Genomic DNA, 14,533 nt, shown 5'->3' with positions numbered 1-14,533 from the left:
AAGGCCACATATTCTGACTACCTTCAGTCTGTCATAAACCCCAATTATGGCTCTCATTACCCTTTGGCTTCTTGAGTGTAACAAAGCTACAACCAGGAGAACCACAGATCTTACCCATTATCAGTGATTTCTACTTACTATAATTCCTAACTGATGCTACTTTCTACTTTTCCTATAAATAAAATACAGGAATCAATAACAATAAAAATATGTCACAGCTTCAGCATTAATAATCCCATGTGCTATGTAAGCAGAAAGCGAATTACGTTATTTTTGGAAGAGACTTGTTTGCAGACTTTTTCGGTCTTGCCCCAGAGTGCTAGATCACTTAGCGTAACTGGGAACAAAATCAGCATCGAGCTTTCACTTAGCAACTCGGAGCTGAAACGTCCAGGATCTCAGTAACCACCTTTAGTGACAGGTGACGGAGCTTGACTGTGGAATCCGACACACAAAATAAACATCGCGAAGTTTCTACTCACCGGCCTGAGGAACGGCTTCTGGACCTGCTTCGTGAGGATATGGAACATGTCCACGGTTTCTGTTGCCAAGGCGAGATAGGAGCGGGACACCCGCTCGTCCTGGGCGAGCTGGGACTGGCGGGCTTGCTGCTGGTCCTAGGAAGGCCGAGCAGAAGTCAGCGCTGGCCGAGAGCTCACCGGCGCGCCCAGCGTGAAGGAGAACGGGACGAGAGCACAACAAAGCCCACAAGCTGAGGGGATGAGAATGACCCAAACCAGAGAATTTTCCAGATAACTGAAGTTTATTCTTTTTCAGCGTGAGAACTCTCTGGGTCTCTGAGTCAGGTGACCCTGGCACACTGTTTAACTTACATGAGCTCCTGTTTCCTCAGAGAAGTCACTAAAAGAAGTCACCTCCAACTTCTGTGCGGGATGAAATTAGTGAATCTTCCATCACACCTGATACATGTGGTTGCTAATCCAGGACAGTGTGTTTCCCAGAATAACAACTTGTAGTCACTACTATTTTAAAAACATGTGCTGTGCTATGCCACGATACTGGGGCCTAGAGGTTTTGCCCCTACACCAAGAGCCTCCAGATTGCTAAGGTTTTGAGTTTTCGTCTCGCTGTACTCTCAGGGTGTCGCCCCGGACAACTGTTAGCATGCTTGCCTCTGGCACCATCTTCCTCCTTCATTTTTGCCAGGGGCCGGGAAACAAGGTAAAAAGGTGTGCTTGACTCGGGGGTAAAGCAAGGTGGAGCACTGAAGGCTCTGGGATGCAGAAAACACCCAGGAACAGCAGTAAAGTCGGAAATTCTTGTATCTCGGCTCGGAGGCCATTTTACTTCATGCTGAGGGGAGGGCAGTAGCCAGAGCAGCTGATGCCGCCACAGGAGGACCTCCTGGGGCAGTGCCCTCTGAGAGGGTGCGTGGGGGAGGCTGTTACCCAGTGATGCTGGGTAACCTGCCCACTGCCCCCTTGGCCAAGAATGCGCCTACAGAACACACGTCGAAGCGGGAAGACATAAGAACAAGGTGAGAACTAGTGCAATGCGTGTCTGCATGTCACACGCTTTCCTCCACACATGGTATCCGGGCCCTCGTCCAGGCCAGGCTCACCTTCAGGCACTGGAGCGCAGAACATGACCATCAGGCTCGCAGGCCTCATGAAGCTTAGCTCGCAGGCAGGGAGACAAGCAATAAACAAACACCCACACAGACGCATAACAAGTCTGAGAGTGATGGAGAAAAGGCAAGCAGAAGAAGAGAGTGGTCAGGGACAGCCTCTGAGAAGGTGACAGTTAGGTGGATGTCTGAAGAAGAGACTCAGCAGAAATCTGGGGCAACGGTGCTCCCAGTCGAGGGAACAGCAAGCGTGTCAGCAGGAGGGCAAGGAGGCCCATGTGGTTCGGGGAGAGTGGGTGACGGGGAACATGGTGGGCCGGAGGCCCACTCTAATTCGGGACTGGACTCTGTGTGAGAAGGGAAGCCTGGACGAGTTCTGAGTCAAGTGGTGATAGTGAGCAAACAGGTTTTAACAGCAACCCTCTGGTATGGACACGGGCAAGAGTGGAGGCGAGAGACCGGTCAGAGAGGCTACAGCAAGCCAGGCAAGAGAGGGCTGTGGCCTGGAGGTGGGGCAAGAGGCCAGATACGGGCATTTTAGGGTAGAGTCTTGAGGCACTTGGTGAGGGAGAAGAATCAAGGAAGACTCCCGAGTGTTGGGTCAGAGCACTTAACAGAATACAGTGGTCACTCAGTGAGGCTGGGCCGACCCGGAGAGGACATGTGGAGGACCCCACCAAGGGATCCTATTAGACCACCGGGCAGAGGGGCAAGTCAATAGCTGGTTGGTGAAGCAGGTCTGGAGTCAGGAGAGATAGGAGCTGAGGAGACACCTTCTGGAATCTTTAGAATACAGACCGTTAAACAGATGAGATCGCCCAGCACTGAGTTTGAGCCGGGGCACCAGGCCTCGCGTGGGAGTGCTTCTGGCTGCCTGACAGGGTTTGGGGTAGGAGGGTACATCACTGGCCCGAGATGGTAACTGTCCTGCCACGTCGGTGCAGTCTCTCCTAATAACGAACTACTGCTACAGCAAGATTCCGCTGCACTCACGATTCCAACGAGCACCCTCGCTGAGAGACAGCAACCTCAGCCGCGGGCGTGGGGAGAGAAGGGGAGAACCTGAGGGCCGAGCAGCGGCGTCCTCCAGCATTCAGACGACGGGCCGTGGGAGGAGCAGGCATGGAGGGGGGTGGCAGAAGGTGACTTCAAGGTCAAACGGACAGGACGTCGGGAATAGCACTTGCTTGAAAGGATTGTTTATGCTGTCTTCTCGTCCACGAGCATGGAAGAGTCAACAGGAATTGTTCGGCCATCTCACAAGCAAATGCTAGCAAGCGGTGACCGCGAATGAGATAATGTGCCACAGACCAGTATCGCACCAGCTCCGCCGTTAGCCGGGCTGAGAGGAGCATCTCGGGCGACATAAAGTGGGTGCTACAGAAGCAGAGAGAAAGGTGAAGATGTGCAGCCGCGCTGACTGGGCTGGTCCCAGCACGAGCGACCACCTGCACAGGACCTTACTCAAAGAACGGGGAGGGTTTTAATACGTAAGGATGGAACGTAGAGAACCGTGGACAGAAGGAATGTCTCAGGGCACATGAAACAACAGAAGCTAGCCAGTCCTGAGCTACGTGGTGACATCTACCGTTCCTCCTCATTGCTTTTCTGCAAAGCAGGGATCGTCTCTGGTTTGTGGACAAGGAAACAGAGATGAAGGAACTCTGAAGGCATGGCAGTGTCTGTTCTCAAACCCAGGTGCCCTTGACTCCAAAGCCGGAGCTCCTTCAACTGGCCTCATCTGCTTCCCAGCCTGTTCTGCAGGGGCCTGGGGACCGGTCCGGATTGGAGCCAACAGACCGGAATGGGAAGTAAAGCTTGGAAGGATCTCTTAGAGCCACCGTGGCGGGGGGCCATGGAGCAACAAGTCTGGGCCACCTCCCGCCTCTGGGACATGGCGGGGTGCGGGAGGCACAGTAGCAAAACAGTCTAACGGGTGTGTAGACGTGAATACGAGGGTAGAGGGTAGGCCGGACTCGGACAGGTGCCAGTGCAGTGCGAAGGACAAAGAGGAAAACCACCGCATCATCTCAAGAATACGGTAAGAGGGGTTCTAGCAGTGTGGCAGCCCGGACCCGGGAAATCCAGCATTCACGGGCCCTGGGCAAAGCTCCCGGGAGGTTTCAGTCTGTGGTGTGAGCACATTAGCTACAGCAAGATGGAAACTTCTCATCAAAGCTGCAGGAACACTTGGGATGAAAACCTTTCCTAAACGGGCTTTCATATGTGCTTACCTTATCTTAAGCATTAGAAGCTCGACAGCATTTGCGTTTTGAGGATGCTATTGCTAGTCAAGAAAAAAACAGTCCTCCCTACTTTTCCACGAGAACTCTTTTTGGAAAGCAGTTCTGATTCTGAGCCTGAGAACACCAGGCACAGAACGAACCAACGTATGAAGTCACCCGTAGCTGTCGAGGGCTAAGTAACTGATCAGAGAACCATCTACATGGCTGCAAGAAATGTCAGAAAAGCGTGTCAGTGTGCTGTCACTGGCACAGCATGAATTTCTCACGGAACCTGGCAAAACAACCCTCTCTTCCATTAATAACTGAACATAAAAACCAAGATCAACTGGAAGGAAAAAACCCACCAGAATCCTGCGTGAGTCACATAGCTGTCTGAAGATCACATGAGCAAATCAAATGCCTGTCTGGCACCGCATTCTAGAGATTTCCTTCCTACTTTCATAAATTGATATCAACACATTCAGATAATAAAAGCTCTTCTCCAAAAAAGCCCTTTGAAATTAAAAAGGCAAGGAAGTTTTCAGGACACGTTTTGAAAGACTTCTCAACTCATTTCTTAGCTTTAGATCAGGTGTCTAAGCTTACTCCTACCCCAAACCTGGGATGTAACTTCATGGACGCCCACAGGTGGGAGGTGACAAGTCAGTCAGAGCTACGTCACCAGGGCCCACAGATGCGGCCCCGAAGCAGAGCTCCGCCCGGGGCCAAAGGCAGCTTCCCCGCCACAGCCGGCCCACTATGTCCTCACCCGGGGCAGCTGGTCCCACTGTTCTGTGTTCTTCATCTCTTCTTGCACTTCGTGGATTCGCTTCAGAGACTCCAGACTTTCATCGAGCAAAAACGTCGTGTCATTTATCAGCATGTTTATATAGCGAACAAACTGCTTCCCCGAACTGAAAAGGCAATTACATTGGACATGGTCATACAGCTCCCTGAGGCAAAATGCTGCAGCAGATCCCAAAGAAAATGGGCCCCCGCCCAAAGTGCCAACCACGTCGTCCTGTAAGGCTGCCCACCTTGGCACCACTCAAGTACTGCAGAGGTCAAGGACTATGGAGTTTCTCCTTGGATTTTGTTACTCCTTTTAATTAATCACTTCAGTGGTGCAATGGAGGTACTCTGCACAGTTTATGAGAGCCAGTTGCTCATACTTCAGGATTTTGTGAGCAGATTCCCTTGAGAGCTTAAATTTGGCACCAGTGCAAGTATTTACATCCCGCTTCTCGGCCTTTTGGCTAAGATCAAGTGTGGAAAACCAGCAAATGCTGAATTTTTTCCCCCTTCTTCAGAGAGCAGGTTTATCAACACGTCCCTGGCTCGTTCTCTCAATGACTTTAAGTAGAAAAGACACTCTTCCAGACAGAAAATATGCTTAAACTCACCAAGATACAAAGAAAGCACAATTACCCACATATGAGACAAGAGAATTACCAATACAGTGATTTTTCATTATAAGGAGACAATGAAGAAAAGCTGGAAGCTGCAGTATTGATAAAGGAGAATATTAACTTACTTTCTAGAACCTGAAGCTTCCCATCTATAGAACTGTCCTGCATATCCTGTTACAGTGGAGGGCTCGCTGGGGCACTGAGATGCTGGTGCACCGTCAGGCTTTGTAACTGCAAGATTAGTGGAGCAAAGAAGAGCTACATACACTTTAGGATCTACTGCTGTGTAATCAGGGGGCGGGAAGCCCGTGCCTGGGGAGGAGAAGTTCCTGCGAACAAGGGTGGGAAGCTGAGATTTCAGGAACAAGGAAAGTTCAGGGCAAGCACTCCCACTCAGCACCACGCAGATCAAGCCACGGGCCTGTCTGGTCTAAGCTCATGCCAGGGCTTGTGGGAACATAATTCTGACCATAAGAGCAACTTTTGGAAAGAGAATTAACTTGAAGAGTCTACTCTGCAGAAACCTATCTAGCAAATGGTTACTCCACTGGTAATACGAAATTTTATTGACTAGTAACTTAGCTAACAAGTGACAGCTAGACCTGATCAGTGATCTAACATGGGTTGCAAAAGATCCAAGCAGATGGGATAAAATTTCTCCTGACGATTATTTCAAGAGTTCAACATTTTCATCTCCCTTCTTTTTAAAGCACCTTTCCTTTTAAAGTAACTTAGATGAAATGACTAATGTCCAGATTTAAGTAGCCACTAAAATTTCAGGTAGATAACAAAAAGTCCTTAATCAAGGTTTAGGGCCTTATTACAAAGAATGACATTTGAAATGACAACCCCAACCTAACCACTTCCAAATCGGAAGTCTTCCTAACATTTCGCATCTAAATCTTGACATCATGTTCGAGAACACTCTACGATCTCATTCCAGTCATTCTGACAACTTCACTTAACACTGTAATCGCAGAAACACCCAAAAACACTTCACGGATCATCTCAGAATATTTATAGATTCTTTATGTATACATACCATCCCCACAGTGTCTTGACAAATCTAAAGTTCAGCGATACCTTGCAAGCACAGACATTTAGTTAACTCTGCTCACGTGTAGCAGAACCATCTAGAAAACTTAAAGGAGGCTGAGACCAAGCCAACAGTCCAGGAGAATCAGCTCGGAAAGATTTAAGCAGTCACCCTACCTGTGATTTGCAAGAGAGCAACCTGTGACATCGGGCGCCCGATACTCACTTGAACTCCTCCATGAAGGTGCCATGGTGAGCTATGTTTTGCCAAAGGCTTTTAAAAATGGTGCTAATGTGATAGCGAATGGTGAACTTGTCGTAGAACTCACTGGTGGCTCCGGTGTGCTCAACATCTAGAGAAGAGAGAAGGATGAGTACTGCCTTACCTTTCTAAAAGCAGTTACTGCGTCCACGATGTTACTGAGTGCATACAAATCTGTAAATTTAGAGATGTGATAAGATCGTGCACCTATCTCTCACATGTAAGGCAGGACAGAAATCAGGAGGTGGTTCTGAAGACACAAGCTTCACAGTGAAGGTCCGGCAATGACACAACACGAAATGAATTGCTCGGAAAGCGGCTGGCCTCATCGGCACAGCACCCACTCGCCAATGACCAGAAAAAAAAAACTGGGCTGAATTTTCTTAAGGTCCACATGCTTATTAAATGTGACTATAGGCCAGGCGCCTGGGTGGCTCAGTCGGTGAAGCGACTGCCTTCGGCTCAGGTCATGATCCTGGAGTCCCGGGATCGAGTCCCACATCGGGCTCCCTGCTCGGCGGGGAGTCTGCTTCTCCCTCTGACCCTCTTCCCTCTCGTGCTCGCTATCTGTCATTCTCTCTCTCTCTCAAATAAAATCTTTTAAATAAATAAATAAATAAATGTGACTGTAGGCCTACCTCATTTTATTGCGCTTCGTAGACACTGTGGGGTTTGTTTGTTTGTTTTTTAATTACAAATTAAAGATTTGTGGCAACTGTGCATCGAGCAAGTCTATCAGCCCCATTTTCCCAACAGCATTTGCTCACTTCATGTCTCTGTGTCACTTCTTGGTAATTCCCACAATATTTCAAACTTGTTCATTATTATTATATTTGTTGTGGTGATCTGTGATCAGGGATTATGACCCACTGAAAGCTCAGATGATAGCATTTTTAGCAATAAAATATTTTTATTTTTATTTATTTATATAAAAGACTTTATTTGGGGTGCCTGGGTGGCTCAGTCATTAAGCGTCTGCTTTTGGCTCAGGTCATGGTCCCAGGGTCCTGGGATCGAGCCCCGCATCAGGCTCCCTGCTCAGCAGGAAGCCTGCTTCTCCCTCTCCCACTCCCCCTGCTTGTGTTCCCTCTCTCGCTGTGTCTCTCTGTCAAAGAAATAAAATCTTAAAAAAAAAAAAATTAAATTAAAAAAATAAAAGATTTTGTTTATTTGAGAGTGAGCGAGCAAGAGAACACGAGTCGGGGGAGGAGGAGAGGGTGAAGCAGACTCCCTGCTGAGCAGGGAGCCTGACAGGGGCTCGATCCTGGGACTCCGGGACCATGACCTGAGCCAAAGACAAATGCTGAACTGACTGAGCCACCGAGGTGCCCCAATTTTAAATTAAGATATATCCATTGGTTTTTTAGACATAATGATAATGTACACTTAACAGACTACAGTATAGTGTAAACGTAACTTTCATACGCACTGGGAAAGGAAAAAATCCATCTGACTTCCTTTATTCTCGTATTTGCTTTATTACAGTCGTCTGGACCTGAATCTGCAATAGCTCCGAAATATGCCTTATTATTTTAAGTACTTTTGTACAATTAACATTTTCAAACATGTACCCAAGTAGAGAAAAGCTTAGTAAAATCCTATGTACTCATCACTCATTTACCAATTACCAACATCCGTGTACTATTATTAAAATGGAACAAAGATCAAACTTAGTTATCCAAAAGACAAATAGCTTAAGCGTGAGAAGCTCCTGAGTTTATGGCAAGTTTTAAAAAGAGGGAAAGTTGTCAGGTAAAGACAATAAGGCTCAAGAAAAAGATAAAAATGTAAGTTAAAATAAGATACCATTTTTACCTATCAACTAGTAGATTATTACAAAAATGACAAAACTGCGTGCGAGAATCTGGGCGGGAGGTACCTTCTGACTGCTGGTGAGAATGAACAGTGACACAACCTCTTGAAGGCAATGTGACAACTTGCATCACAAGCCATCAATGAGCCCATCTCCCTGACCCACCAGTTCTATTCCAGAAAACACATGCAGGCAGGTTCAAAGACTGATCTCCCAGGATACTCTCTACAGTACTATTTATATTAGAGAAAAAATGTAAATGCAAATGCCCAACAGAGACCATGAAAAAATACTTGTGACCTACGAAGTGAAAAACACAGGTTACTGAATGGGGTCAATCATATTTAAAACCACACACACACACACACACACACACACACGATACAGAGCAAAATGTTAACTGAGATTCTGAGGGCAGAGACTATCAATAACTTTTATTTGCTTCTTGGTATTTCCTATATTTTGCAAAAGAACGTATTTTTTTGTGACAAGAAAGATTATTTAAAAATGAGAGGGGTAAGATAATTAGCACTTATCATACAAAGACCTGAAAGCACTTATGCATATTCATTAGGTCAACCTTTCTTTACAATGAACTAAGTGTCATTTTGTTAACTGTAGAAAAGTGTGAACTGGGGCGTCTGGGTGGCCCAGTCGGTGAAGCGTCTGACTCCTGGTTTCGGCTCAGGTCGTGATCTCAAGGGTGGTGAGACTGAGTCCTACATCAGGCTCTGCACTCACTGCGGAGTTCGCTTGAAGATTCTCTCCCTCTGCCCCTCTCCCTGCTCATGGGCGCTCTTTCACTCTCTCAAATAAATAAATAAATCTTTATTTTAAAAAAGTGTGAACTAAAGTGTGGAGAGCTGATTTAAAGAGTCTACTTGAGAAAGACGCTGGGGGACTGATACAGAGCCTCTCATAGCCTCAAAGTCGCCCTTAATACCTGTACCACTTCCTGAGCACAGCAAAAGCTAAGTAATGCCAACATTTAAAAAATTTCACTCCTCATGCTCCCTCAAAACTGCAGCGGCCCGAATTCTACTTCCCAAGTTCGAGTTCTAAGAGGCCTGAAATGAACCACACCCTGGCTGGCCTTGCTCCCCTGCTGCTCACTGTGCTCCCCCCCACAGGTCTTCTTATTCACTAAGCTGCCCAGGCCTCAGGGCCTTTACACTTGCTATCCCAGTTGCCTGCCACACTGTGGCTGAGATCTTCGTCTGATTCACTCTTCCGTCTCATTTCCAAAGTCACCGTCAGAGACCTTCCCTTACTGTGCTCCTTAAAGTAGCATCATCCCCTCCTCCCACACCCACCATCTGCAAGTATCTTATTTATCGGTTCCATTGTCTATCTCCCAACTAGAACACCTGGCTCACAAGACCAGCGACTTTGACATCCTCACCACTAGGCCTTAGCATCAAAACCAGTGCTGACACACAGTAGGAGCTTCATAAATATTTGTAGAATTAGAGACTGAATCTACTTGGGCTAACGCTGGCTTTGCCGATTCAGATCCACCTGGGGAGGAGAAGAGTCTGGAAGTAAGTCTTTGTTATCAGTGTTCTTCTAAGTTCTGAGTAGGCAGGTTGGGAAAGCTGGTCCTTAAGGAACTGACGGCTGGTACAAATAAAATACTCTGATTTTGGAACTTAATTTTATTTTTGAAACAAAAATTTGATCTTAAGCATTTCCAAAGCAGGATATTCTCTGGGGGTAGAAAAGAGGAGCCTGTTCCATAGGTCCATTTCTAGTTCATGTCTGAGAGTCTGTACCTAAGTCAGCAGGTGTTATTATGGGGCGATGCATGAGTGGGAGGGGCTGTCTTCTTCGGTGTCCCACTGGAGGGCCCTCTGGGCACTGGTCCCCTGTGACCACAACAGTAACAGTGCAGCAGTCAGGAGCACCTGTGCTAAGGTCCACCTGCCGAAACTGCTGCCACTCACTAGCTGCTGACCTTCAGCAAGCTTCTGGACCTTTCTAAGCTTCGGGTTCCTCGTTTGGAAGACGGAGATATTTATAGCCCCCATCTTGACGATGGCTGTGCAGAGTAAGTGAAAGGATTCGTGAGGATTCGGTAAGTGGTGGCTATTATTAGTAGGGGTATCATCTCTCTAGGACTGTAGACGTGGTCCAGGGCCAGGGGGTACACCGCTTGGTGGCAAAGGGGAAAAGAAGCCCCTCGGATCTTACTAGTGGGGCTCTGCCAGACCCAGCACTGGTCTCCCAGGAAGAAGCCCACCCCTCTGCACCCCCATGCTGAATTCCAAAGCCACAGTGACAGGCCCAGGGCACTTACCGAGTATAAAATACATTTAACCAAACATTTTTTGCTTTTAGTACTAACGATACATGTTTACTGCAGAATAATTAAGTTCAGATTAATTTTTTAAAAAGAAAAAGAAATAAAACCATTTACAGTTCTACCATTCAAAACTAACCAGCTCACTGTTAGTGTTTTGGTATATGTTCCTCCATGCGGTTGTCTGTCGTACGGATGTGTACCAACATACTGAACGTACTGGTTCATTACTTGACATTTTTAATGTAAATAACACAGTATTTTTCACAGCTCATATAGACCCACTTCATGGATAAACTGTGATTTACTTAATTTATCCACAGCTGGAAGAAATTTAGGCTGTTTTTAGTATTTTCACTACACTGCATTATAAATGACGCTGCAGTGAATATCATTATAAATATGCACACACATTTATAATTATCCCCACAGAGCAGATTACTAGAAATTAAGTTTACATGCAGAAGGGTGAGCTGTTTGTTTAGCTGCTGTCTCTCAGTGCCCAACCCACCCTTTATACTTGGCTTCGCCAGGCTGGGGCTAGGACTCTGCAAGTTTCCCCTTGCCAGCCGGCCCTCTGCCGGGTTCGCCAATAGGGGGTGCTGCAGGAGAACTGGAAAACTACAGGACAGCAGGGACTTGGTCCCAGGCCGTAGGCGGGCTGCTCCTGCCAGCAATGGTCCTTCCTCCAATCGGCAGCAGCTCCCTCCAGGCTCCAGCTCAGTCCCACAGTCGCAGAACTAGTTAGCCTGCGCTCCTCAGAGACAGAAGCGGGCCAGTGTCCTTCCTCAGAGACCTAGGTCCCAGTTCTGTCCTGGCCCTCATTCGAGCTGCCAGATTTTACTTACTCCAGCCTCTTCCCTGGGTTCCCCCAGCTCTGGAGACAGATGATGGCTGCTTCCTGAACCCATAATCTGCCTTACGCCAAAGTTCTTATTTGCCTTTCTGTCCTCCAATATCTATTTGCCCAGTTCCTTATATAGTTGCTCCTTGAACAACAACAGAGGCTTGAACTGCATGGGTCCACTTACAGATTTTTTTTCAATAAATATACATACAGGACCATAAATGCATTTACTCTTCCTTATGATTTTTTTTTTTTAAGATTTTACTTTTATTTATTTGAGAGAGAGCAAGAGAGAGCTAGGGAGCACGAGTAGGGGCAGAGGGAGAGGGAGAAGCAGACTCCCCGGTGAGCAGGGAGCCCGATGTGGGGTTTGATCCCAGGACTCTGGGATCATGACCTGAGCTGAAGGCATCCCTCTTCCTTATGATTTTCTTAGTAACATTTTATTTCCTCTAGCTTACTTTCTCATAAGAATACAGTATATAATACACATAACATAAAAAGATGTGTTAGTTTATGTTACTGTTTATGTTACTGATAAGGCACTACATAACAAATTCAACATTCTGGTCAATAGTAGGCTTTTAATAAACCTGGGGGAGTCAAAAGGTAAAAGTGGATTTTTGGCTGTGTGTGGGGGGGTCTCTAACTCCTACGTTGTTCAAGGGTCAACTGTATTTAAATTCTATTAAAATAACTGGTATGGGGGCACCTAGGTGGCTCAGTCGTTGAGTGTCTGCCGTCAGCTCAGGTCATGATCCCAGGGTCCTGGGATCGAGCCCCGCATCGGGCTCCCTGCTCGGCGGGGAGCCTGCTTCTCCCTCTCCCCCTGCTTGTGCTCCCTCTCTCGCTGTGTCTCTCTCTGTCAAATAAATAAAATCTTTAAAATAAAAATAACTGGTATGTTTCTATTTTCCTTACTTGACCTTGACCGATACATAGGATATATACATTTTTAGGGCTTTTGGTGTGGACTGCCAAACTGCCTTCTGGAAAGGTTTTACCAATTTACATTCTCCTAAGAGTTTCTTAGCGCTGATTCCACATACTAGCTAAGGGGGAGATGAAACAGGCATTGGCAGGTTAGAGTTGTTCTCTACAACTATGTTATTAGCACTAGGCATTCTTATCTTAAAAAATAAATAAACAGGTGAAAAGAGGTGGTACCTTATTGTTATTTTAAGAAATGCAGAATTATCTTCACCTAAGTCTGATATGTGCAAGACCCTGAATGAGGTCGTGTCCCGTACATATGTAACTCATCATCTGGACCTGAATGGCCCTCTCTGCCAGGGAGGGAGGCCCTCCCTCCCAGGACTAAGAAATGAAAGAGGACTAGAGCGCCGAGAGGCTTTTTACCCATGAGTGTTCTCTCTGCTGTTGCCAAAGTGAGGGTGTTAACAAAACTTCAAAGGGCTTGTCTATTTGCTTTAGGTTTAAGAGGATACCCAGAGGCTGGGAAGAAAAGAAACTCTTTCTCTCTCTCTCTCCTTCCTTTTTTTTTTTTTTTTTAAGTAATCGCTATACCCAACGTGGGCCTTGAACTCACAACCTAGAGATGAAGAGTCGCATGCTCTACCGATGGAGCCAGCCAGGTACCCCAGAGAAACTCTTATTAGATGTTACAAAGCAATGGTGACAAAAGAAAAAGGAGGTAGATGGACTGTTGGAACCCTTAGTAGTGAAGAGAGAGGTGACGGCACCAGCTCCAAATGAGCAGGAGCAGGTCTTGGTCAACAGGGAAGGGATGTTCATCACTGATGGTTGTCACACAGAGGAATCCACAAACTTCTGTTGCTGCAGTGAACAGCAAGTGGCCGTACTCACGGACAGCCAGTGTTTCTCCCAGAGTATGGCAAGTACACTCTACTAAATGCTAAAGACACTTACTGAGTGCCCAGAATGTGCTAGGTTCAACAGAAGAGAAGGCAGACAAGACATACTTCCTTTACTGCAACATGTACAAACTGGAAGGAAAATGTATCATTAGTAGAATCCCATGCCTTTACTAGCAGACAGGTCAATAAGGTCTCAAGCTAATCAGTTGATGAAAACACATTTGTAGTTCAAAAGCCAAATTAAGCATAAAAATTTGGAATCCAATTCATCCAGAAGTGGAGGACCTCCTTACAGAGGGTCTGATGTGTTCTCTGTCTGTTCACCAATGTAGCCTAGCACCTAGAACAGTGCCTGGCTATTAGCAGGCACTCAATAAATGTGTGTGGATTTAGTGAATGAGAGAAGACTCCCTGATATCCTGATTCCACTGATTTAAATGGGGTTCAAAAATAAACATTTTTAACAAGCTCCTTGTTTTACCCACGTTCTAGAAACTCTGAGTTACACAACAGTATTATAAAAGTAGCTAAAAGTTCATCTGATTTTCAGTGGATCCTGGCGCATCATCAAGGACTAGTGCGTAGAATAGTCAATGGGATATTTCCACTCCTTAGGGAAAACTAAGCAACAGTACATTCTCTGCCGGTGGTGGGGTTAGTGGGGTTAGTAGGTTATACTTGTAAGTGGCCATCAGAATATTAGCTACCAGATTTAGAGTAACTCCGTCCACTGGCTTTAGACGACCTTGCCTATCCGAATACTCTTACCTGTATAAAACTTCATCAGTGAAGGGACCAACAATTTGGTGGAGAGAGGATGGTTTTCGATCATTTCAAAAAACTTCTGGGTTCGTGGCTGAACAGCAGGGTTGGTCATAAACATGACTTCTACCAGTTTCGCCACCAGATAAGGATTTCGGATGTAGTTCTGGTTACACAACATCACAACGAGGAACATCACAATATCCTGAGTACAGGGCTCATAAAGCACCTGAGGAGAGTATCTGGAGAGAGGCAAGAAGAGCAAGAAATAAAGCTCCCAGAAACTCTCACTGGGCAGATGCTGGGGTCATCACGCAGGGAAGAGGCCAATAGGTCTAGGAGCCAAGATACTGAATTCCTTTGAACTTGCTGAGTTTCAAATGACTGTTTACTTTATAACTAGACAGATTTTAAATCTATTGTGTCTACTGGCTGAAGCATGTTATATTAACTTA

At 46.3% G+C, this 14,533-nt stretch overlaps 1 protein-coding gene across 3 annotated transcripts in view; it reads right to left on the bottom strand.

Annotated features, from left to right (window-relative positions):
* The window catches only part of UBE4B (ubiquitination factor E4B), a 127,763-nt gene that overhangs the window by 9,391 nt on the left and 103,839 nt on the right, over positions 1-14,533 (bottom strand). For all 3 annotated transcript variants that reach the window (XM_027610069.2, XM_027610051.2, XM_027610060.2), the window contains 4 exons: positions 14,085-14,320; positions 6,484-6,610; positions 4,583-4,727; positions 483-617 (listed from right to left, as the gene is read on the bottom strand). In XM_027610069.2, the coding sequence (XP_027465870.1) occupies positions 483-617; positions 4,583-4,727; positions 6,484-6,610; positions 14,085-14,320 (643 nt within the window). The remainder of the gene's footprint in view (positions 1-482; positions 618-4,582; positions 4,728-6,483; positions 6,611-14,084; positions 14,321-14,533) is intronic.

The sequence above is a fragment of the Zalophus californianus genome, chromosome 4 (genome assembly GCF_009762305.2).
Source record: "Zalophus californianus isolate mZalCal1 chromosome 4, mZalCal1.pri.v2, whole genome shotgun sequence".
Classification (NCBI taxonomy): domain Eukaryota; kingdom Metazoa; phylum Chordata; class Mammalia; order Carnivora; family Otariidae; genus Zalophus; species Zalophus californianus.
Note: the sequence above shows the minus strand (reverse complement) of the source record. Positions and strands in the feature narration are given on the sequence as shown.